The sequence below is a fragment of the Balaenoptera physalus genome, assembly GCF_965194825.1.
Source record: "Balaenoptera physalus genome assembly, chromosome: 14".
NCBI classification, from domain to species: domain Eukaryota; kingdom Metazoa; phylum Chordata; class Mammalia; order Artiodactyla; family Balaenopteridae; genus Balaenoptera; species Balaenoptera physalus.
In genome coordinates this window covers 38,447,097-38,470,305 of record NC_138893.1, presented here as the reverse complement: position 1 = coordinate 38,470,305, position 23,209 = coordinate 38,447,097, and the positions used below count along the sequence as shown (strand labels likewise).

At 41.6% G+C, this 23,209-nt stretch overlaps 1 protein-coding gene across 16 annotated transcripts in view; it reads right to left on the bottom strand.

Moving 5' to 3' along the window:
• Window positions 1-23,209, bottom strand: part of ABLIM1 (actin binding LIM protein 1) — a 329,116-nt gene that overhangs the window by 110,932 nt on the left and 194,975 nt on the right. For all 16 annotated transcript variants that reach the window (XM_082423398.1, XM_082423389.1, XM_082423397.1 and 13 more), the window contains 2 exons: window positions 17,382-17,565; window positions 13,005-13,114 (listed from right to left, as the gene is read on the bottom strand). In XM_082423398.1, the coding sequence (XP_082279524.1) occupies window positions 13,005-13,114; window positions 17,382-17,565 (294 nt within the window). The remainder of the gene's footprint in view (window positions 1-13,004; window positions 13,115-17,381; window positions 17,566-23,209) is intronic.

Genomic DNA, 23,209 nt, shown 5'->3' with positions numbered 1-23,209 from the left:
GTGGTCAAATTCATAGAGATGAAAAGTAGTACAAAAGTTACCAGGGGCTGGGGGGGAGGGCAGAAGGGGGAGTTTGTGTTTAATGGGTACGGAGTTTCTGTTGGGAATGACGAAACAGTTTGAGATGTAGAGAGTGGTGATGGTTACACAATGTTGCGAACGTATTTACTGCCCCTGAATTGTGTACTTATGAATGGTTAAAACAATAAATATTATGTTATAAAATCTTACCACAATTTAAAAAAGCACAAAAATACAAAAAATGCTGCCCTAAATAGACCTCGAAGAGGACACATGTTTACAGTGTAAGAGCTGAAAGAAGAAGGCAGAGTGTCCCCATGTTCCACATCAGCTAGGAGCAGGTGAAGTCGCTACTCACATTTTTCACAGCTCTGAGCTTGTCTGTGAATGACCAGAAAAGTGTGGGAGTATTTTTTTTTTGAATTTAATTTAATTTATTTTTTATACAGCAGGTTCTTATTAGTCATCCATTTTATACACATCAGTGGATACATGTCAATCCCAATCTCCCAGTTCATCCCACCACCCCCACCCCCACCGCTTTCCCTCCTTGGTGTCCATACGTTTGTTCTCTGCATCTGTGTCTCTATTTCTGCCCTGCAAACCAGTTCATCTGTACCATTTTTCTAGGTTCCACATATATGCATTAATATACGATATTTGTTTTTCTCTTTCTGACTTACTTTACTCTGGATGACAGTCTCTAGATCATCCACGTCTCTACAAATGACCCAATTTCGTTCCTTTTTTATGGCTGAGTAATACTCCATTGTATATATGTGCCACATCTTCTTTATCCACTCATCTGTCGATGGGCATTTAGGTTACTTCCATGACCTGGCTATTGTAAATAGAGCTGCAATGAACATTGGGGTGCATGTGTCTTTTTGAATTATGGTTTTCTCTGGGTATATGCCCAGTAGTGGGATTGCTGGGTCAGCACGGGAGTATTTGTTTTGGTGTTACAAAGAAATTTTAGCGAGTAGGCAAATTGGCAAACACAGAATCTGCAAATAACAGGGATGGACTGTATTTCAAGAATGAAGGAGGAGGCAGAGAGCAATGTCTGGCGACACAGAGAGGAATCCCAGTGGCGGGAAGACAGTTAGGCAGAGATCAAATCCCCCACCCCCATCTTCTCTCCATCTCCCCAGCATTGTCTTTAAAGCCTAGCTTTCTCTTTTTTGTCCCCCATGCAGAGTGATATCTCTCATTGCAGGGAGAGGTCTCCCTGTCTTTGGGCATCTTGGGGGCAGGAGGCAAAGATGGGTCAACCATACTGGGAGGGCCAGAGCAGGGCTTGCGGGGAGGGGGCTGCAGAGGAGATCAAGGAATTGATGGATGGGGAGAGAGCCACTGTTTCTGTTCTGACTGAATCAAAATGAATGAACTGGGCTTCCCTGGTGGCACAGTGGTTAAGAATCCACCTGCCAAGGCAGGGGACACGGGTTCGAGCCCTGGTCTGGGAAGATCCCACATGCCGCAGAGCAACTAAGCCCGTGAGCCACAACTACTGAGCCTGCGCTCTAGAGCCCACAAGCCACAACTACTGAGCCCATGTGCCACAACTACTGAAGCCCGCGTGCCTAGAGCCCGTGCTCTACAAGAGAAACCACTGCAATGAGAAGCCTGCATGCCGCAATGACGAGTAGCCCCTGTTCACTACTAGAGAAAGCCCGCGCGCAGCAATGAAGACCCAATGCAGCCATAGATAAATACATTTATATTAAAAAAAATGAATGAACTAATTCTTTCCTCTTAGCATGTATTTCTACCAACTCTCTTCCCAGCTCCTTCTCTTTTTCCCAAGCAGATTCTGGGCCACAGGTGACCTCTCTAGCCATCTGAATCTGTGAATTGGATGACAGGTGGAACCCTCAGGAACTCCTGCTCCCCGAGCTGTCCCTGGGTGGGCTCTGCCCTCTGGGTTTCCATCCAGCCCTGGGATGAATCAGATCAGAAGAACAGAGGGCAAGGAATCCACAAGGCCCAAATGGGATCCAGAACCAGAAGCTGGCCTTGTTTTCCTGCTTGCAAATTAAAAAATAATAACAACTGAGCAGTTGGAAAGAGAGAAAACGAACATTCAACATTCCCCGTAGCCCCTGGGTAATTCATTTTTGCTGGGTGTTTTGTTGTTGTTAATTTAAATCTATTATGGATGCATGTTATATATACTTCTTGCATGTTGAATGTACACATTCTTAGAAAGGAACAGTGTGTCTGAGACATCACTGCATGTCAAAAATTGCACATCATTAGTCATCAACTTTAGTTTTTCTCATTCTAGCCTAGGAGATGTGGCAGAAGGAAAGAAATAATTTTAAAAAAGCGTAACAAGATCTGTCCCAGACACATCTATTTCAGCAGAAAGAAGACACACCAGGCAAACAAAGCAAAAAATACACTGAAAACAGACATAGGTTGTTATTAATAGAAAGTAGAATAAGATTTTGGAGACTCTATATTCAAGTGGTGTCCTTTTAATAGACTGTTAACTAGAGGCACTTTATCCCTGGCCAGGAGTCAATATAAGGAGCTTTAGGGAAAACAAACAAACAAGACCCCCCAATTTAAGTTCCAGGGTTTGGCTAACTTGAATCCTGAATTTAATGACATCATATCTTGTCATTCAATGTCTCCCACAGGATGTGGATTTCCCATGACCTTGTGTAATAAAATGGTGAATGCAGAATACCAGAGAACAGCTGTTCTACCCAAAAAGAGAGAAAGCGGAGACAAGAGAAGTGTGACCTGAACATGGGTCAGATTCTGTGAGGTCAACAAGCTGCCTTTGACACAAGCTTTCAACACGTCTGATCAGCCTCTGGCACGTGGATTCCTTCGTGGGAATAACTGTGGGAGGCACGTAGTGGGTGCCCACCCTAGACAGGACAAATGTTTTCAGTTTGCTAAGGTTCGCATCCCTCCCTAGGGTCTAAATGTCCACTGCCACCTGTTTTCAAGCTTGAACTGAGCATATGCACCTATGTTACCAGCCTGGCCCTTTTTTTGTAGGCCCTTGAATTTGTAACTCATCAATTTAAAAAAAATCCAGACATTCCCTATGCTATTTTTTTTAACAAGACTTGGCTTACAGTTTTAACATTGTTAAGGTATAAGGGGTTTGGGGTTTGGGTATTTGAAAACCCTTCCTTGACTAAAAAGGCCACATCATTTAGTAGAGATAAGAGCGTCCATCTAGCAAGTGGACATTGTTGAATGTCTGCTCTTCACCTGTGCTGCTCGGTGTTGCCAAGTTCCAACCAGACATCTGCGTTGACAACTATTGACCGGCCACAATCCGTGTCGAGTTACTGACATGAGTCTGCAGTTTTCTTTTCTAGCATGTCACGGCAAATTCCATGGGTATGAGGTCACCAAAAGAAAGGACAGATAGAGGGCAAAATGCAAATGTGTTAGGCTAAGCACTTTTCAAGAATTAGTTTTTTAAGTACTTTTTAACTTCTGAAATTCTATGCTGCCATTTGCCAAAAAGCAATACATGGGGGTCACGAGACAAATACTGGTTGGGGCTGAGGGGAATTGGAACATTCATATTTATTTATATTCAAATACATAGGTGCGGTGTATTTGCCATCTTATGGCTCTCAATAATTTATATCTCAAATTCACTAAAAATGATGCAGAATTATTTTAAAAGGTTATGGGCTGCCTGAATATGTAACCTTGAACCAGACTTTGCACAATCACCCATGTCCTTGCCTAGGTTAGCTGCTCCCTTTGCTATCTTGATGGCCGTGATGGAAACATCACAAGCCAGGGCAGCCTCTGACCTGCTATTTTAGGTGAAGGTTCTTGTTGTCTTGGGAAAACAATACTGCACAACAAACAAGTTTTCATGGGCCGTAACAGCAGCAGATTATCAGCCTCATCAGGAAAGCTGTAGGCAGGACCAGGAACAGTCATCTTCTGAGCCCTCTATTATCTAATATTTGGCAATCAATCCCATCTTTCCTTCTTTTAAAGTGTACATCATATATACTTATAGCTTTGGTCATAATTTTTACAAATACAGACCATTTGCACATTTGAAACTTCCAATTCTAACCCCTAAGCCAGTGCTCACAGAATTCCGATAGGAGTATTATGAATTCTCAAGGTCAAGAAGCCCCCTCCTTTGATTAGCATTGGGTGTGTTTTTTCTCATATTCATGACCAGGATCTGAATAGGAAATTTTATTAAAAGGAGCCAGATTGTTTGCCTTTCCTCTCCATTAATTGGTTATGAATCTATTAAGCAGGAATTGAATGGAAGGAATTCTGACACATGTTACAACATGGATGAGCCTAGAAAACATTATGCTAAGTGGAAGAAGCCAGAAACAAAAGGCCACACTTGTATGATGCCATTTATATGAAATGTCCAAAGTAGGTGAAGACACAGAAACAGATTGGTAGTTCCTAGGGGCTGGGAGAAGGGGTGAGCTGGGAGTAACTGTTTAATGGCTACAGAGTTTTCTTTTGGGGTGATGAAAATGTTTTGGAAATAGAAGTGGTGGTTGGACAATGTTGTGAATGTACTTAAACATTCACTTTAAAATGGTTAATTTTATGTTATGTGAATTTCAGTCAAAAAATTCTGTACCAAGAAGGTTTGCCCTTATACTGATTTCCTTAATTAAGTTGTAAACTTTAACCTGGTGAGGCGTTTCATGATAAATCTTTAACTGGCTATGGTCACCCAGCAAACCGGGCTCTTGCCAAAGAGGAAATCATACTTAAGTTTTACGCCAGTTTCTCAGATCCAGTACTCATTAGCCAACATCAGCTCATTGACTCTATTCCAAAGATAGAAAGAAGAAAAGAAAGGGTAGAATGTCAGTTTCAGTACTTTCCTCATGTGACCAGTCACTTAATACATACACAACTGAAGGTCACAGCAAGGGCAAACTGCAGTGAGACTCCAGTCTGGAAAGGGCCTTTTATTTATTTATTTATTTATTTTTCTGTTTGTTTTTTTATAAATTTATTTTTATTTATATTATTTATTTTTGGCTGTGTTGGGTCTTCATTGCTGTGCACGGGCTTTCTTTTTTTTTTTTATTAATTAATTTATTTATTTTATTTTTGGCTGCTTTGGGTCTTCGTTGCTGCGCACAGGCTTTCTCTAGTTGCGGCGAGCCGGGGCTACTCTTCGTTGCAGTGCATGGGCTTCTCATTGCGGTGGCTTCTCTGGTTGCAGAGCACGGGCTCTAGGCGTGTGGGCTTCAGTAGTTGTGGCACACAGGCTCAGTAATTGTGGCTCGCAGGCTCTAGAGCGCAGACTCAGTAGTTGTGGCGCACGGGCTTAGCTGCTCCGCAACATGTGGGATCCTCCTGGACCAGGGATCGAGCCCATGTCCCCTGCATTGGCAGGTGGATTCTTAACCACTGCACAACCAGGGAAGTCCCTTTTTTTTTATTTTTTAAATTTAACATCATTTTTATTTTTGATGTGCTTTTTTTTTTTTTAATTAATTAATTAATTTATTTTTGGCTGTGTTGGGTCTTCGTTTCTGTACAAGGGCTTTCTCTAGCTGTGGCAAGCAGGGGCCACTCTTCATCATGGTGTGCGGGCCTCTCACTATCGCGGCCTCTCCTATTGCGGAGCACAGGCTCCAGATGCGCAGGCTCAGTAGTTGTGGCTCACGGGCCCAGTTGCTCCGTGGCATGTGGGATCTTCCCAGACCAGGGCTCGAACCCGTGTCCCCTGCATTGGCAGGCGGATTCTCAACCACTGCGCCACCAGGGAAGCCCTGCTTTGGTTTTAAATAGGTAATACATACACACAGTTAAACTTTTTTTTTTTCATGTAGTAAAAATAATTCCTTTCCTTCCCTATCTCCCTGCTACCGCTCCCTTTCTTCTGGAGATAAGCACTAAGAGTAATTTCTCAGTATCCCTCTGAGGACAGTCTATGGGAATATACAACTATAGATATACACAGCAGTCCTTTGAACAGCTAAATCTTTACTGCTGCTGAAAAATTAAACTGGGGAATAACCACTCTTCCAATCGTTAAAATTCTGGTTTTATTGATAAGTTGTCAGAAGATGTGGGTCTTATTACATAAAGACGTATCTAGTGAAATGCAAACAGCAAATAACAAAATACCATTAACTTGCCAACCACTGAAACATTTTTTTATACCCATTTTCCCTTTTTGCCCCTTAGTTGGACCCATTCCCTATAAGGCGGGAACTTTTCTTCCTTTCTTGCAACCGAGATAATCCAGGTTCTGGTTAAGTGAAAAGATATGTCACTCTGGGATCTTTATGTCTGACTCCTAATTGTAACAGGTTTCAGTCTGAAAAATCTAAATATTAATGTTCCTTTTTGCGACATACCTTGTCCTCCTGCAATGAATCTTTGGCTACTATGTCAATTCCAAACTCTCTCAACAGTCTAATCCGTACCCAGTAGAGCAATATTGGAACTGCCATGTCAGGTTAGACCCTGTCCTTCCAGGCCAGAGGCTGGCACCCTAAGTGCCCAGAGAGGTGAGGCCTCTCTAACCTCACACTCAAAGTTGGGAAATACATTCCCTGACACTTCTACTGAAAAAAAACACCCAAATCAAAAAAACCTTGTGATGCTGTCATCAGCCAAATTATCTAAAGCAATAGCTCCTTCCCCGTTTATTAAATAAGAGGAAAGACTTGTAAATAAGATGAGAAAATGAACGTTTAAACATGCCAATACACCTTGCCCTCATGCACCCAAGCTGTACTATGTAATTTTACAAAACCGCAAAAGCCATTGTCACCATCGTCATTCAAGTAGCATTCAGAACTCAACATTCCAGACCTGGGAGCTGAGATTTATTACCTGAAAGGCTCTCCTGGGATGGCATCAATTTACCCACTAAATGAACATTCATGTACTTGCTGTGTGCACAGTGCTATTCTCAGGGAAAAAAAAAAAAAAAAAAGACCTTGTCATTAGGTAGCTCATAGTCTGGTTGGAGAGAAAAAGATGCAAAGAGCTAGGGGAGCTATGTGGTAATAACTGTCACAATAGAAATGCAAAGCACAGCTTTGGCCAGGACACCTGTGAGCTGGCCCTGTAGCCAGGGAGCCTAAGCAAATTCAAAGCTTTCAATCTTTTGTGTGACACTCAACAGAACAAATGATGTTTGATCAGAAGACACATGAACAAAATGCTATGGGAAGAATTTATGCGAAGTTGTACATGTGTCTATAGCACTTAGAGCAAAATCCAGAAGCATGTCCACCAAAATGTTAATAGAGGTAATCTCATTGTGATGGGATTTCGGGTGATTTTCATCTCCTTCTTCGTACTTTTCTGTAAAATTTGTATTGTTTTACAATGAACACTTAAACCCATTTAAAAAGAGAAGATTGTTACTAGCTCTGTTTAGAGATAAAGATGGCTTTGATTCAATTTCTGGAATGTTTATCTAGGGCTTTATGTGCTAGACCTTGTATAAGAGAGAAAGACAGCAGGGTCCTTATCTTTAATGAGTTCATTAACTTGGTAGTGGAGGTGGGCACACATTTAAACAATTAAAATGCAACAGGTTATGTACCAATGTTGGTTTTTTAATTGTGACAAATGTATCACCATAATACATGGTGTTAACTGTGCAGTAAAGAATTTGGCTGGTGCCAGGAACACAGTAGGTGCTCAAAGAAATGCTCATTGAATGAATGAATGACATCCATATCTTTCTTTGACATATAGTCCTTTCATTCATCTTCCTCACCTTTTCTCACAGCCATTACCTGTACCCACAACCAATGGTCTCCCCAGCTCTGATCACTGATGTCAAATCACTGATTTTGCGCACCACTATTGCCACTACCACCTTAATCTTTCTAGAACATTGTTTTCATCTGGCTGTCCTCCAGGTTAAGCCGAGCTCCACATTGCCAAACTCCTCAAAGCCTCCAGAGACCTGGCGCCCTTGCTCTAACTTTCCAGCTTTTCTTCTCAGGACGTGGAAGAACAAAGCCTTTGTTCTGTTTGGGTTCCCCCTGTGCTGTTTATACAAGTACCCTCCCCACATTTACACTGTCCTCCCACGTAGTAGTATCTTATTTAATTCCCATAACGACCCTTAGGAGTAGCTATTTTCCGAATTTCAGATGAGAGCATGAAGGTTCTGAGACATCCAAAAACTTGTCCATGACTTCACGGCTGGGAAGAAGCAGGACCAGGAGTCACACCCAAGCGCTCTGAAAGGTAGAGCCCACATCGGAAACCAGTGTGCTACGCTCTCTTCTTCCGTTCCTTTCTGATTCTAAATTATCTCTAAGCTCGAGTTCTAGTCTTGTAACTCTCTTAAAGAACAATGGTTAACATTTGGATGAGCTTATTAGGTATCATGAATCTTTTTAAGTACTTGACTTATATGAATCCCCACAACAACCCAATGAGAAAGGAACTATTATTGTTTCCCATTTTATAGGCAAAGAAACGCTGGCAGAGGTTGAGTTCTCAAGGCCACACAGCCTGTATGTGGTAGAACTGGGATAAAAACCAGCCATCAACCTGTCCAGAACCCACACTCTTTAGCAGAGGCTTGCCAAGCCTCCTCTGCCATCCTATCCTGCTGGAAGAAAGTGTCTCAAGAAGGTGGGGCTGATCTGTTTTGAAGACCTTGCCGCAAAACCCATCACCATGAGTCAAAACCCAACAATCCATAGGTTGTATGTGTGCACGTGTTCCTGCCTTCACCGGTTTTATATATTGGTGGAAAATATCCAATGAACAGAAAAGACAGCCACCAAGAACGGTAGAGTGAAAAAAGCATAGTCACAAAAAGCAAAGATTGTCCTACACAAAAATTCAGAAGTCAATGCCTGAACAGTAAGTTTTTGTTTTGTAAGTATTCAGTACTTTTATCTATTTACTTATTTAATCCTACAAGGTAGGTACCTATTGCCATCCCATTTTACGGAAGAGGACATGGAGGATGGAGAGGTCGGGAGATGGCTAGAGCCACAGCCTGACCCAGGCAGTCAGATACCAGCGTCAGATCATCACCACTCCACCTATTGTAGGTGCCTCAGCAGACAATCCCACTCAACCTGCAAATGTTTTTTTGAGAGAGAACATAGATAAAAGAAACATTATCTTGCAACTATTAAAAGCTATTGCACCAAACAGAAAAGTAAAATAATTGAAATCTTCCTCCCCTTTGAAAACATGCACATGACTGTTTATCTGAAATGATTTAAATTCAGTCCAAGTAGAGCATGTGCCCCAATACCTTAGGAGTTCCAGTTGAAGTTGGAACAATGGCCATGCTGTACAGAGGGGGTAAAGGAGAGGAAGATGGGTTTGGATGTATGTGTGTGGGGGTGTTCATCGCATCAATCTGCCAAACCCACACACAATCAGACACTAGTCAGACACCCTTTGAAATGGAAAGGGTGATCGTAGACAGCAACCCACTTCTGTTTGGGTGCCTGAAATAGACCCAAGCCGTGCAGGAAGCAACATCCAAACCCGATTCCCTACCCTCTAGGTTGTCACACGCAGACTCCCCCTCACGTGGCTCCTTAAACCAAAGAACCAGGCCCTCAATTACTGGCAGATACATGAAGAATGGAGTGAAGTTAGGCCTTAAAGGAGTGTCAATAAACTTCTGGGAGAGCATCATGCTTTCTGGACATACATTTTTATTTCTAAAGTATGAATCAGCTAGACATGGGCAATTGATTTTTTTATCAATTATAAAAGCAGTTTAATTAATGTTCATTGTAACCCTGTGAGGCAATGTTTACTATTATCTCCATGTTATATAATGTTTGTTGCTTATTGAATTCAAATTGCATTAGACTGGGTGCAGCAACAGTTTTTACTAATTCAAGGGCAATAATCTTTAATTGAAGTAGTTTGTTTCTATGAATAACTTCCTGATGGTTTCTATTCACTAAACCTTGCTACACCAGGGAGGCAACTATGGCACATAGAAAGCACACAGCCCTTGCAGGCAGACACTTGAGTAAATCCGCAGACAGGTCAGGTCACTGCTCCAAGGCTCAGCACCCCCCATCTTTGGGAATCAGAGAGTGATACCTACATTGTGAAATAAATATCCGGGACAGTAACATGGCATCTGGAGCCTGGGTTTGTATCCCAGCTCTACCACTGTGTAACCTTGGGCAAATTATTTAACCTCTATGGCCCTTTGTTTCTTCATCTGTGAAAAGGGGATAGTTTTAGTACCAACCTATAGGGTGGTTTTGAGGATTAAATGAGTTAAAATTTGTACACCAGCTACACAGTGCTGATCAGTGAGTACTATGCAAATGTTTTAAGAAGAAAATAAAATAAAGGTGAGAAGAATTACTGTAATGTGGAAGAAAGCACCAAGCAGAGGACCGAAGACATCACAGGCACTCCCCTGGGATGTCTCCCTAAATTAGAGCAACACAGACATGGTAGCCCCTGAGTGACTGAAATTGCACCTCTACTGAGTAAGCGCAAACAGAGCCTATTTTGTGTTAATTCTCATCACATCATTGACTTGCTTCCATGGGCCACTCTTCACTTCTTCTCTCCCTCTCACACTGTCTTCACCTCCTATTCAGTGATTATGGAAAACCAGCCACAGAACGTGAAATAAAATTTCGGTTCAGAAGAGCAAACTCATTTGTGAAAGAACATTTCAAACGAAAAAGAGGACCTTGGCTCTCTGATCTATTTCACCAACACTGTGAACATTATCAAAGAAAAGTTTCATTTTTTTGCTTTTCTTTAGGAAGTTTTGCCAAGTTAATTTTTTTTTTTTTAAATAAGAATCAAAGTAACATCAGTATAGTTTTAAAATATAGGGCATTTCTTAAAGAATTACAAAGAATAACCAAGTGTTTTCTAATTATGCTCCAATGAATTTCAGAAACTTGCTGAAAATTCACTTGCTCTTGTATTTGTGTGCCTGCCTCCTTTGGGTATTTTGCATGTGTGTATCCATATATAAGAGCTCTCTTTTTGACAGACACCCACACCCACACGTCCCAGAAATGCTATTTGAGTACTTATCTAAATAGACAAGTACTTGTCGAAAATAAAAATGTTCTGACCAAAGCAGTTGCACAGAGAAAAGGGATTCATCCATTGGGAGCAAAGGAGAAAATATGGTTGGGTCCAACAATTTGCACATATGCAATAATTGTTAAATCTAGCATTAGAAATGTAATGAATTTGAGTCTGATACATTTTTATACTTAGAATTTTAATTTCTTTTTTATGTGCATAACAACTATGTCATATAAAACAAGAAAATATAGATAAAGCAAAACAATGTTTGATAAAAATTGGAATAACCATTTTGGTGGAGCTATGATTAGGAAATACGCTTCCAAATTACATGGAGGAAGAGGACTGGAAACCTTTAAAAATATCCTCCTTCTGTTTCTTAAACCAAACAATGAGGAGTATTAGATGAAACAAAAAGACAGCCCCAAACTCGGAGTCAGAAGCCTTGCCTCTAACCCTACCTTATTATCGGATAGCTTGTGTGACCGTGAATATCCTCGTGGGCTGCAATATCCTCACCTATCAAGAAAGGTAGTTGGACCAAAGGACTCCACTGAATTTGAGGATGCAGCCAGTCCTATAATAGGCCTATGGACATGATCTTCTGTTATAGATTGTCATCCTATCCTGGGACTCATAACATCCTCTTTTTCTTAACTAGACTGAAGAATTCCTGCAAAGTTTTTTGGTAACATACTTTCAAAGCAAGCCCTCTCAAGCAAGGGGTACCTATTCTCAACCTAGGTCACCTTCCCAATGACCTGCATGGGGCAGAGTAGGTAAGCACAGTGAGGGACTTGAAACCCTATTAGGGGTCTAGGATAGTGTCCTGTTTTGTAGCCCTTACCCTACCCAGGCTGCTTGTTATTTATTAGTAGGGCATATAAATCCACATGCTAAGGATCTGATCATGCGTGTTGAATAAGATGCACTAATACATTTATTTTCTTCTTTTCTCCCAATGGTCAAAATCCAATTTCTATGTAAATACTTTTGGTCATAACATTCTTATTTTTAACAGGTATAACTCTTCTACTTTAACAGGAAGATTTGGAAGTGCTGTTATAAATTACAAGAAATTCCTCCAGAGCAGAAGGGGCTTATCTCATTCTTATGTGCTGAGACTGGCAGGGTTTAAAGGAAGTGGGTTTTCTTTGGATTCACACAGGTCAGACAAGCCTTGTCATCAAGAATTACCAATCCCATGATGTATGGATGGCTTGTCCCATACTTTCTTCCAATCTCGCCTTGGGTGACACTTTTTAAGAGTGGTCTCCCTGATTGCCCCATACAAACACAGACCCATTGCCCTGTTTTTTCTTCCTACTTAATTTTCTTCACGTATTAGATATTTTTGTACACGCATTCATTGTCTACCTGCTCCTACTAAAAAATAAGCTTCCTGAGAATTCTGAGTATGTTCTGTCCACGCCTGTATCTCTAGTGTGAATGACACACACATTGTAAGTGCTCAGCAATTTATCTGTTCAATGAAAAAATGTCAGAAACCCTCCAGGTGAATAAAGAATACTTAAGGGTGATAAAGAATAAAGAATTATTTAAGAGTAGATTATAACCACCACATTCGCCCAAGGCACAGTGGGGGATAGCTTTTTTAATACACAGAGACATCAATCACATCACCACCAAATGCTCTCACAGCTTAACCTCCATGACCAGAGAGGGGCGTTTCTGATGTAACAGTTTATAATTCTTTTTCCTTCATTTACTATCAAAATACACAGTGTGATGTCCAATTCTATTTCTGTCCTTTTGAAATAAGGGAGATGCTTCTCACTGCATGGGTTTTAGTGAAGGCTTCTCCACGCATCACGTTTTACAATTGAAAATGCCTTAGATCGGCCTACTCTTGGCTCCCGCCACCAGAGTTTCTCAAAAAGGAAGGTACCTGCCTAAGCTACTTTTGAGGAATGAAGGAATTCATGTCAACAGGTGGCTGGGGCACTTACTGCCAGAGCAGGAGGCTTCTTTAGGGCTGGAAGACATCGGCTGTGCACAGAGTTGGCAAAGGCAGTCTCTCCCATTGAACGTGACTCGGTCTCCGGGTGGAAACGGGCGCCTGGAGACAGAAAGACATGGCCCTCAAGGTTATTGCGGCAATTTCATTCCTCTTCCTCACTCCTGCTTTGCTGGCCTCCGGTGCCAACCCATTGCTTCGAAGAGGAGCACCAGACAAACCATCTGAAATGCAGCCTGAAGCCAGCCAGCCAGCTGGATCCAGTCCAAACAAACAAACAAACGTGCCTCATTCTGAGAGGAAAGGAGAATGCGCGGCTTCTACGGGCAACCAGATAGTAAAATGATACCATTTACCTCCACTCATTAGCGGAGGGATGTTCCAACAAGTCACCTAGCAGGGCACACACAGTAAAATTCTCCGTTTTCCAAATGGAAACACCTCCATGAAGAAATATTTTAAATGCCATGGATTCCTATTCAAGCTTAAGGCCCTCCCCCAAGAGAACTGGTTACAGGTCAAGCGTTAACTCTTTAAGTTCCCTGGACCAATGTGATAATTATGCTGAATTAGACTTTGTCCTGGACGTCTGAATGGGCGAACTAAATATCTCACAGTGCTAGGGCCCCAGTCCCTTATAAACTTGGAGAAATACGAAGATGCTATAAATATCTGTTTAAAAATTAGTGTTAGCTTCTTTTCAGAAAGATATTTCCCTTTCACATTAGATATTCATCAATAACAGCACACGTTGCAAAAATATTGCCTTTTCAGGTACGTTACCAGTTTCTTTTGCTCCCAGTTCAGCAGGCAGTTAGCTTTAAAAAAAGTCATTAATTAATAGCCCTGTGACAGTTTCCACGCCTGCTTTCTTGCCACTGACCAACGTGCCAATGATCTTCATCGTGAGTTTTCAAATGTGTGATTCTGTCAATCAGGAAATTTGAAACTCATAAGCCAAACATCCCCACACATCTGGGTCAGAAGCAATTTCTTAAGAACAAATTCAAGCTTCTGGACATGTTTTACGTTCACAGCTGCTTTAAGTTGCCCTTCGGCCGCCTAACTGTTGGTGATTAACCATAATGCACGCACAGATAGTAAATTTGGACTTAACTCCACAAATGTGCTTGTTGCCAGTCATCAAGGAGAGTTTTAAACTCTCACACCGCCAAATTTTAGAAGTGCTGAGCTGAGGTGGTCTCTCCTCTCCTCTCCTCTCCTGGTGCCGTGTTACTTTCCATTGCTCAGATAAGGCCCAGAGAGGTTAAGCAACTGGCGGGGATTGACCAGCTAGGGAGACCAAGCCACAGGCAGGTGCAGGTGGTATCCACCAACTCAGAACTTGCTCTGTCTTTAATAATCAAAGTCACACTCTGGTGGATACCAACAGGCTTATCGCTTCACACTTATTAATTAAAACCAAGCAAGCCTCCGATCTGCTCTGTAAGGAGGCCCTCAGGGAGTGAAGGGTCCACAGACACAATAAGCTCAGGTTCTTTGCCTCTGATCAGGGCCAGGACCAGGGTGAGGGCAGCGAGGCACCTGAGGCCAAGCATCTAAGGAGGCCCCTGCTGTCAGGGGCACCGCATGACCCGGGAGTAAGCGCCCCTTTAAACTGTGCGCCCAGGAGCCTCCCTGGCTTCACCCTAGTCCAGGCCCTGCATTTCATCTAAGCTTATATTTTTAAACTTGAACCCCACACAGATCCACCATGGGACAAACCAGAGTCCAGTTCTCAACAACGCGACCAGGTCTTCTGAATTCTGAATTTTGTTATTTCACAAATGACCCCCCTTCATTTCCCTACGTCCTCTGCCCATTGGGTTCACTTCCTTCTGATATTTGCCTGAATGTTTGTAATAGAAGGAGAACTGGATTTAGAGTCAGAACACCTGAGTTCAAATCTTGGCCTTGCGATGTGAGAGACCGGGAAAATCCCTTACACTCTGGGTCTCAAAGTCACTCATAAGTAGGGATACTAATTCCTGATTGACCTCACAGAATTGCTCAGAGGGTTAAATTAATTTCTCCATGAATGCAATTTGTAAGCTGTAAAGGCCGCCTCCGCAGAGGAAACTGGCGTCATTCAGCAGCAGTGGCAGTAGCACTAGAGCAGCAACAGCGGGCCCCTCTCTGCGGGCTCAGACACGCGGGGACAGGGCTACAGCTGATGAATGTCTGTCCGTTACCAACTTGAAGCAATGATCTCTCGGGGCCAAGATCAGGAAGGCTCTCGGAGTTTACCTGGGCCAGCGCCTTCCAACCCGACTGAGTCTCCTCCTCCTTGGTAACCCTTCAGAAACTACTAAATCATCATGAGTTAGGAGGGAGAAAGGCTAGAAATGGATATTTTTAAAGAGACCCTCCCTAGAGGATTCCAGTGACCATCCAGGTTTGGGGAATCACTTGTCCCAGTTCACAGCCTGTCACCTTGCAGATGAGACAACTGCTGTGGAAAAGTTAGCTCACACAGGTCTCAAATCAGCCCAGGAAGCAGGACCAGAACTCGGGTCTCCCGAATGCCAGTCCAGGCTCTTAACCGGGCTGTGAGCTACAGCCTGAAAAAGGAGAGGTCAAGAGGAAGCTTTGCTTTTGATTAAATACAGAAAAAATTTCAGCTCATTAACCCAGAATTTTTAAATTATGATTGAAAAAATATATATAATTAAAAAATGGGCTAATAGTTATATAAAGTTATTAAAATAATTTGATGATGAATATTTCACCTAAATCTTATTACAATTTATCCATGTGTATTATCTTGTTAATTAATTATACAAAATCATATTTAGCCTTCTAGAGTTTACATTTCTCTGGCCTAGAAACATGAAATGCTGAAAAACAAAACAAACTGAACTGAACTGTAGTTTTTACAAAGGCATAGCAAAATGGAGCACGCAGAATCAACACCATTCCAAAAGGCATGGGATTGCCTGATTAGTATGGGTCAATTAAGTAGCTGATCCTTTATTGGTGAGTCTCCTCATTATAGGAATCGAACCCATTGTAAATTCTGTAATGTGTAGCACTCAAAACACAACAACAGTGAACCACATTTTCCACTCACACTTCACACAGTTTCCTTCTTCTCTCTGACTGATCGTTTTAATCAAGCTGCTTTGTGCAGTAAAGATCTAACCTTGGTGGATGATAGAGAGGAGGGGTTGTCAACTTTTCCCCTGAAAGATCAGATTGTAAATATTTTTTTAGACTGTGCAGATCATAAGGTTTCTGTCACAACTGCTCAGCTCTGCCACTGTCACTTGGAACCAGCCACAGACAATACATAAACAAACGGGCGTGGCTGTGTTCCAATAAAACTTTATTTACAAAACAGGTATTGGGTCTAATTTGGCCCATGGGGCAGTTTGCTCTCCCTGGTTATAGAGCAAATGCAACTATTTTACACACCCACTCCCACACACTGATACTTCCAAATAAGCTTCATCTGATAAGAACTGATACTTCCAAATAAGCTTCATCTTTCCAAGTATTTATGCCATTTCCTCCCACGTTTCCATTGCTCAAAATGTCTCAAGACCTAGAGCTGCTTTCAGATTTGGTTTCAAGGCACTTAAAATCAGTCACATTAGTTAGTGGAAGATATCACATATAAAGTTTCCTAAGTAAATTACTTTTTGACTAAGTCTAATAACACACTAGGAAAATAAAAACATCTAAAGGTGCATCAGAAAAAATATTTTAAGACAAATATATGATATCATTTATCTGTGGAATCTAAAAAAAATGATACAAATGAATTTATTTACAAAACAGAAATAGACTCACAGACATAGAAAACAAACTTATGGTTACCAAAGGGGAAAGGAGAGGGGGAGGGATAAATTAGGAGTTTGGGATTAACAGATACAAACTACTATATATAAAATAGATAAACAACAAGGTCCTACTGTATAGCACAGGGAACTATATTCAATATCTTGTAATAATCTATAATGGAAAAGAATGTGAAAAAGATATATGTGTATATTTGTATAACTGAATCACCTTGCTGTACACCTGGAACTAACACAACATTGTAAATCAAACTGTACTTCAATAAAAAAATTTTTTTTAAAGAACAGATATTTTAAGACTAAGTACAACTCAAGGGACTTCCCTGGTGGTCCAGTGGTTAAGACTCAACGCTCCCAGTGCAGGGGGCCCAGGTTCGATCCCTGGTCGGGGAACTAGATCCCACATGCTGCAACTAAAAGATCCCATATGGCACAGCTAAGACCAGGCACAGCCAAAATAAATAAATACTAAAAAAAAATAAGACTAAGTACAACTGAAGACCAAAGCGCACATTCCAAGCTTTGACAGCAGAACCCAGCGCTTCTCTGTTGGGGAAAGCCACACTTACTTGCAGATCGTACAAGCAAAGCAGTTGGGATGGTAGGTCTTGCCCAGGGCGGTCACCACCTCTCCTTCCACAAACTCCCCGCAGCCATGGCAGCGCGTGCCATACATCCTCTGGTAGTCCAGGGTGCAGAGATACTCTCCGTTCTTTATGAAGAAGCCCCCTTGGGCCAGGTCACAGCCACACACTGTGGACAGACAAGTTCACATCTGGTCATCATCTGCCAAGCTGCTGGGCAGCAGTGCCTTCTACTGCATGCTGCTAACTTACTCTATGATCTCAGCAGTATGGGGTTTGGGAGGGGGGGACTGGTGCAAAGAGCTATTTATTGTTGGGCTCTGAGTTCTCTCTCTTGCCTCCCTCCCCTTTTGTTTCCCTCCCCTTTGGGGGCTATGCAATATCTCATGCAAGTAAAATCCACTGGCTAGGGCTCCACAGCTTCTGGGATATGTCTAAGACTCAGAGATAATCAGTCTTTGATGGAAAGATACCTTTGGCTCATGCGGTCTCAAATATGAACAAAACTGTCTCTTGCAGTGCTATTCAGGAAAGCACGGCTTGCCCACACAACTGCTTAGTTTGGACCAAAACTGTTACTGAGCTGAGTAATAAATTCCCACTACACCAAAAGCTGAAATGTCCAGTGTCTATTTTTTCACACTCTGGAAATACTTTCCCATAGTTCTAAACAATTCAGACATTTAATTTTCTCTGTGCAGTAAATAGGATAAGTCCATTATTTATATATTACAGAGAGAGATAAAAATAAACAAGCAGAAGAGGAAAGAAAAGGGAACATGTCCAAGATAAAACTGTCATTCAGGACCTCAGCACATGCAAAAGAGGCTGCTTTGCTGTGTCTGGATTTTGGCGTCTCTTTCAAAACCGTGCAGCTGTGAATTACGGAGATGGTGCAAAAAAAGCAGGTCCTGGGATTCCAGGTCTGCATGTTCAGGCAAGACCAGAGCAGGACTCAGCAACTGGTCCAAAATTAAAGCCAAAGGCAGCCTCTGCGAGTAAAGATTTTCCACTGCCAAGTGACTGGGAAGCAACACCAAAGCTGGAAATCTCCATTCTTAACCTCCCTATTCCCAAGGTTGGATGACTCCTGTACAATTCAGGGCCTTGGGCAAAGAATCCAGGATTTGTCTTGATTATTCCTGCAAGCAGTTGGTATGGGCACTCAGCTGGGGTAGGGACGAGGTGAGTTCAGTCACTAAATTGCTTTCCTAAGGACCTACTGGAACACATGATAAGTTCCCATGACACATGAACGCATCTAGATGAACTAGTATTGAGCGCAGTAAGATTCTGATGGAATCTTACTGCCCCACCCTCAGTTAGCAGTCTCTACTAGTGGCAAACTACTAAAGATATTCAAGGTGACACAAACCTACAACAAGCTTTCCGCTGTGGGTTCATCTGTCTTTGTTTAGATCAACACTCCACAGCTATGACCTCCTTCTTTGCAATTTATAATCAAGTAACCCAAGATGATGGCCCGAGTCCATCATGCCTGAAAATGACCACCATATAAACCTACTGTGATCACATTACCTGGAAACCAGCTCATTCACCACCTGCCGCCTCCCTAACCTGCCAGTCTCCCACTGTTGCCACACCTGCCTTCTCCTTACCAAATGGTCCTGTGGCTCGAGAGAACTCAAGTATGGACTAACCTCACTCTACCTGCAAATTCCTTCAACAACAATAAACACAATCCTGAGGGTCACAGGACACCTTGGAGATTTTTCTTCAATATTTTTCTATGTATTCTTTTTTATTTTCCCACAAAATGACAAAGCACTTTATGGGTAAGACTCCTCAGCTTCACTTCTTTTGATTCGTCTTTAGGGACCTCCAACCATGGTATCTGATATAAGACTGGGAACCAATTTTTGAATTATTATAAATTGAATCTAGCTTCAAACTTGGCAAATTCCCACTGATTTTACTCTTCAGTGGCATCAAGCAGTTCCAATGACTCAGTTGCTCTTCCAAACTTGGGTATTTCTCAAAACCATGAAAGGTAACAAAATAAGGCATTTGGACTGCTAGTAATTCCCTTCAGTCTCCCTTCCAATCACCTAAGGTAGACAGAATGTAAAAATTCACAGATCCTTTATAAAAAGATCTGGTGGCAATAGGGTAATTATGGTAATACAGATTGTTGAGACAGCTTCAAAGCTAATTCTAAATGTTTTAGAAATCCCTGTGTTCACTGCTTCCTTAGGGAACCCCTGCAGCCTCTCTAGTTCACATGGCTTTGTGAAATTGACACATACTCTCCTTTAATAATAAAGTCTTTGTTTATATGAACCTAATCTAGCCTTAAAAAAATGACTTTGTAATTACTGTTGAGAGATGCCAAACTAAAGTCAAACTGTGCCCCTTTGCCATTTGATTTGGCTTAGTCCTTAAATTCAAAGCAGTGGCCCAAATTGGCTTACCAAACTGTACCACTGTTTCTGGTGGTTTATACACAAGGAAACCAGCGTTTGAAAACGGACTCACAGGGGTCATGAAAGGCATACACAGCAAGCAGTGAGAGGGAACGTCTGTACTGCTCAGACCTAAGAGTACTTAACGTTATTACATTTCCTAAGATTGGACTAGTTGGGATGTAATCTCAGACTCCTCCCTCTCCGGGCTTTACTTTCCTGTTCCTCCTCCTCCTCCTCTGACCACAACTTCTCAGTCTCCTTGGCCAGACCCCTAAATGCAAGTAACTCCCATGGATGTCACCTCCTTCCTCTCGAATACAAGGCCTCCCTGGGAACAGGTCTCATCCACTCTCAGAGCTTCAACTATGACTTTGTGTGAAGGATTCTCAAATCTATGTCTTTATCTGTGATATCTTCCCCAAGCTGGGCAGAGACGGCACACCTAACTCGAACACAGCATTGTCAACACAAACTCTACCCTCTCAGCTTCTCTGCCATCTCTTCTGAAACCTTCTGCTATTCCCACTTTTAATAAAATGGCAGCGCTATGCATTCTCCCACTCTTACACCAAAATTTTCAACTGTCCACTAAATCCAATCCATTTTCCCAAGAAAACATTTCTTTGATCCATTTCCCTCCTCTGCCTTCTTGCCATCTTTACTCAGGTCCTGGCCTTCAGCATCACTCTCTTGTATTCAAACGGCCTTATTATAACAGTTGGTGTACTGGCAAAAAAAAAACCCAAAACCTGGGAACAACTCAAATTTCCATCAGTAGAGCAATAGTTGGATAAATTACGATATATCTATTCTATGGATTTTGTATTAAAAAGAATGGGTTAGATCAATATCTGTAACCTAGAGGCCTGTCCATGACATATTGTTAAAAGAGAAAATTTCACAAAGAATTTTAATAATCCCTTTTTTAAAAAGTCTACTTATGTTTTTATGAACGAGGAAAAGTGAGTTAAGACAAACATAGGGCTATTAAATGGGTTATCTCAGTAGGATGAAGAATTGTTAACTTTTTCTTCACATACCTATGTGTCAGCTCACTTTTTAAAATTATTTAATTTTGCTAATACACACATAACATAAAATGGACCATCTTAACCATTTTTAAGTGTACAGTTCAGTGACATTTAGCACATTCACATAGTTGTGCAGTCACCATCCCCATGCATCCACAGGACATCTTTCATCTTGCAAAACTGAAACTCCGGACACATAAAACAATAACTCCCCATTCTCCCTCCCTCCCTCCAGCCCCTGGCAACCGCCACTCTACTTTCCGTCTCTAAGAATTTGTCTGTTCCTGGTGCCTATACAGGTAGAAGCTCACTTTAATAATAAGATGTTAAGGAAAATTATCCAAACCTTGTAAACAAGGTGAAGGAGAGAAGCATGTTCCTCCAGTGTCATGCAGGAGTATTAACAGCCCACACAGAATTGTTTCATGACCCAGGGCACTGGATCTGTGTTTGACAAGCTCTTTACTACTAATTAAAAGCCTGGACTTTGAAAATTAACCGTAACTGTAGCTTCTTGTCCCGTAGATGTGCAGATGATTTCTGTCCAGATTTACTCTCCTGTTAGACCGCTAACCAGTCTTATATCTAACCCTGGCATCTTATCCCGACATCCTTTCTTGAATGCCCTTAAACCCATTCCTTTGGTTCTCCTTTGAACCAGCTTTACATTCTGCTAGTTCCTTCATTAATGAGTTGACTAAATCTCTGGTACATGTTCATTCCATATTTGTATGAGAGTCATGTATTTAACTTCTTGAAAACTACACTTTGACAAAGGAGTTACTCTTTTTAACCCAAAATATCTAAAGGTGAACATTTTAAAAATTAAAAAAAACTTTTGGTCTGTTTTATATTAACAGCTTAGCAAATACTTTTAACTGGTGGCGCAAAGTAAAACTTTCCCATCCAAATGATCACACAATCCCAATTAGTAAGGTCGAACTTCAGTAGGCTCTATTTAGGTTTTTAACTCTGGATGCTCCATTTGTCTTTGCTTTGGTTGAAAGTTAACATATGCCCAGGGAAAAGCATAGATTCCTTTCATAAAAAAACAGAGCTGCCACTTGAGGACACGGGGAGGGGGAAGGGTAAGCTGGGACGAAGCGAGAGAGTGGCATGGCCATATATAAACTAATAAATGTAAAATAGATAGCTCGTGGGAAGCAGCTGCATAGCACAGGGAGATCAGCTCAGTGCTTTGTGACCACCTAGAGGGTGACCATAGGGAGGGTGGTAGGGAGACGCAAGAGGGAGGAGATATGGGGATATATGTATATGTATAGCTGATTCACTTCGTTATAAAGCAGAAACTAACACACCATTGTAAAGCAATTATACTCCAATAAAGATGTTAAAAAAAAAAATAGAGCTGCCAGTGAAAGAGATTAATCAATTGCTTTCTTCTCATGATCAATTATTTAAAACATGTCCCACTCAAGGCCCCCCTGAATCTTGCCTGCTTTGCTATCACTAAAGCATGGCCACAAACAGTCATATGTCTTGCAGGTGTGACACCCCTGAATTCATTCTCTGCAAACCAAGGCATTCCATTAACTAGTTAAGTAGGAAGATGTACATCGAAGCAATTTTATATAAAAGTTGTGAAAATAGTAACAGCACATTTAAAAATCTTACATCTTTAAAAAAAAAGTTAACAGGAGCTGCTTGTGTTGTAAAAATACCACAGAACAGGAGGGGAACAAAGTACGGAGGTGTCAAATAAGGGTGAAAACAGCATAGTATTCTAGCGGCATGAACAGGGTTGTAGTAGCAACTATTTCTTCAACTTTCTAAAAACAGCAGTTACATTTTATGTTGCAACAAATTCATTTCAGAGACATTCCATCTGTCAACTAGTTCATACTGCCAGAAATTTAGGAGAATAGGTAATACTTAAAACGCTGCCCAAAGGTTGCTTGGAGGTAAAATGCAAGAGACATTTTCTTCTTCTAGATCTGGAGATTGAACATCTCTGCTGGTCTCATTGGTGTTTTAATCAATTCAACCTAGTGAGAGAGGGAGGGATGTCAAGCAAACGTGATCAATTTAGTTTTGAGCAACGTAAGAATTCTAACTGGGGGCCTGGAGCCTTAGGTGGATTCTTTCTTCTCTTTTCTAGGGCAGGCGCTGGTTTTGTGGTCTGGCACTCTGCCAGCTGGTCAGCCCATCACAGGGCATGAAGAGCCCTTCTGAACTTGCCCCAGGGAAATGAAGGCTTTTCATGGCAGGATCTGGGTTACACCAGCTCATTTCTGGCGATAAGGGCCATGTGCTTGCTTTCCTTCTTTCTTTCTTACTTTTCCTTTCTTCCTTTCTTCCTTTCTTTCTTTCCTTCTTCCTTCTTTCTTTCTTATTT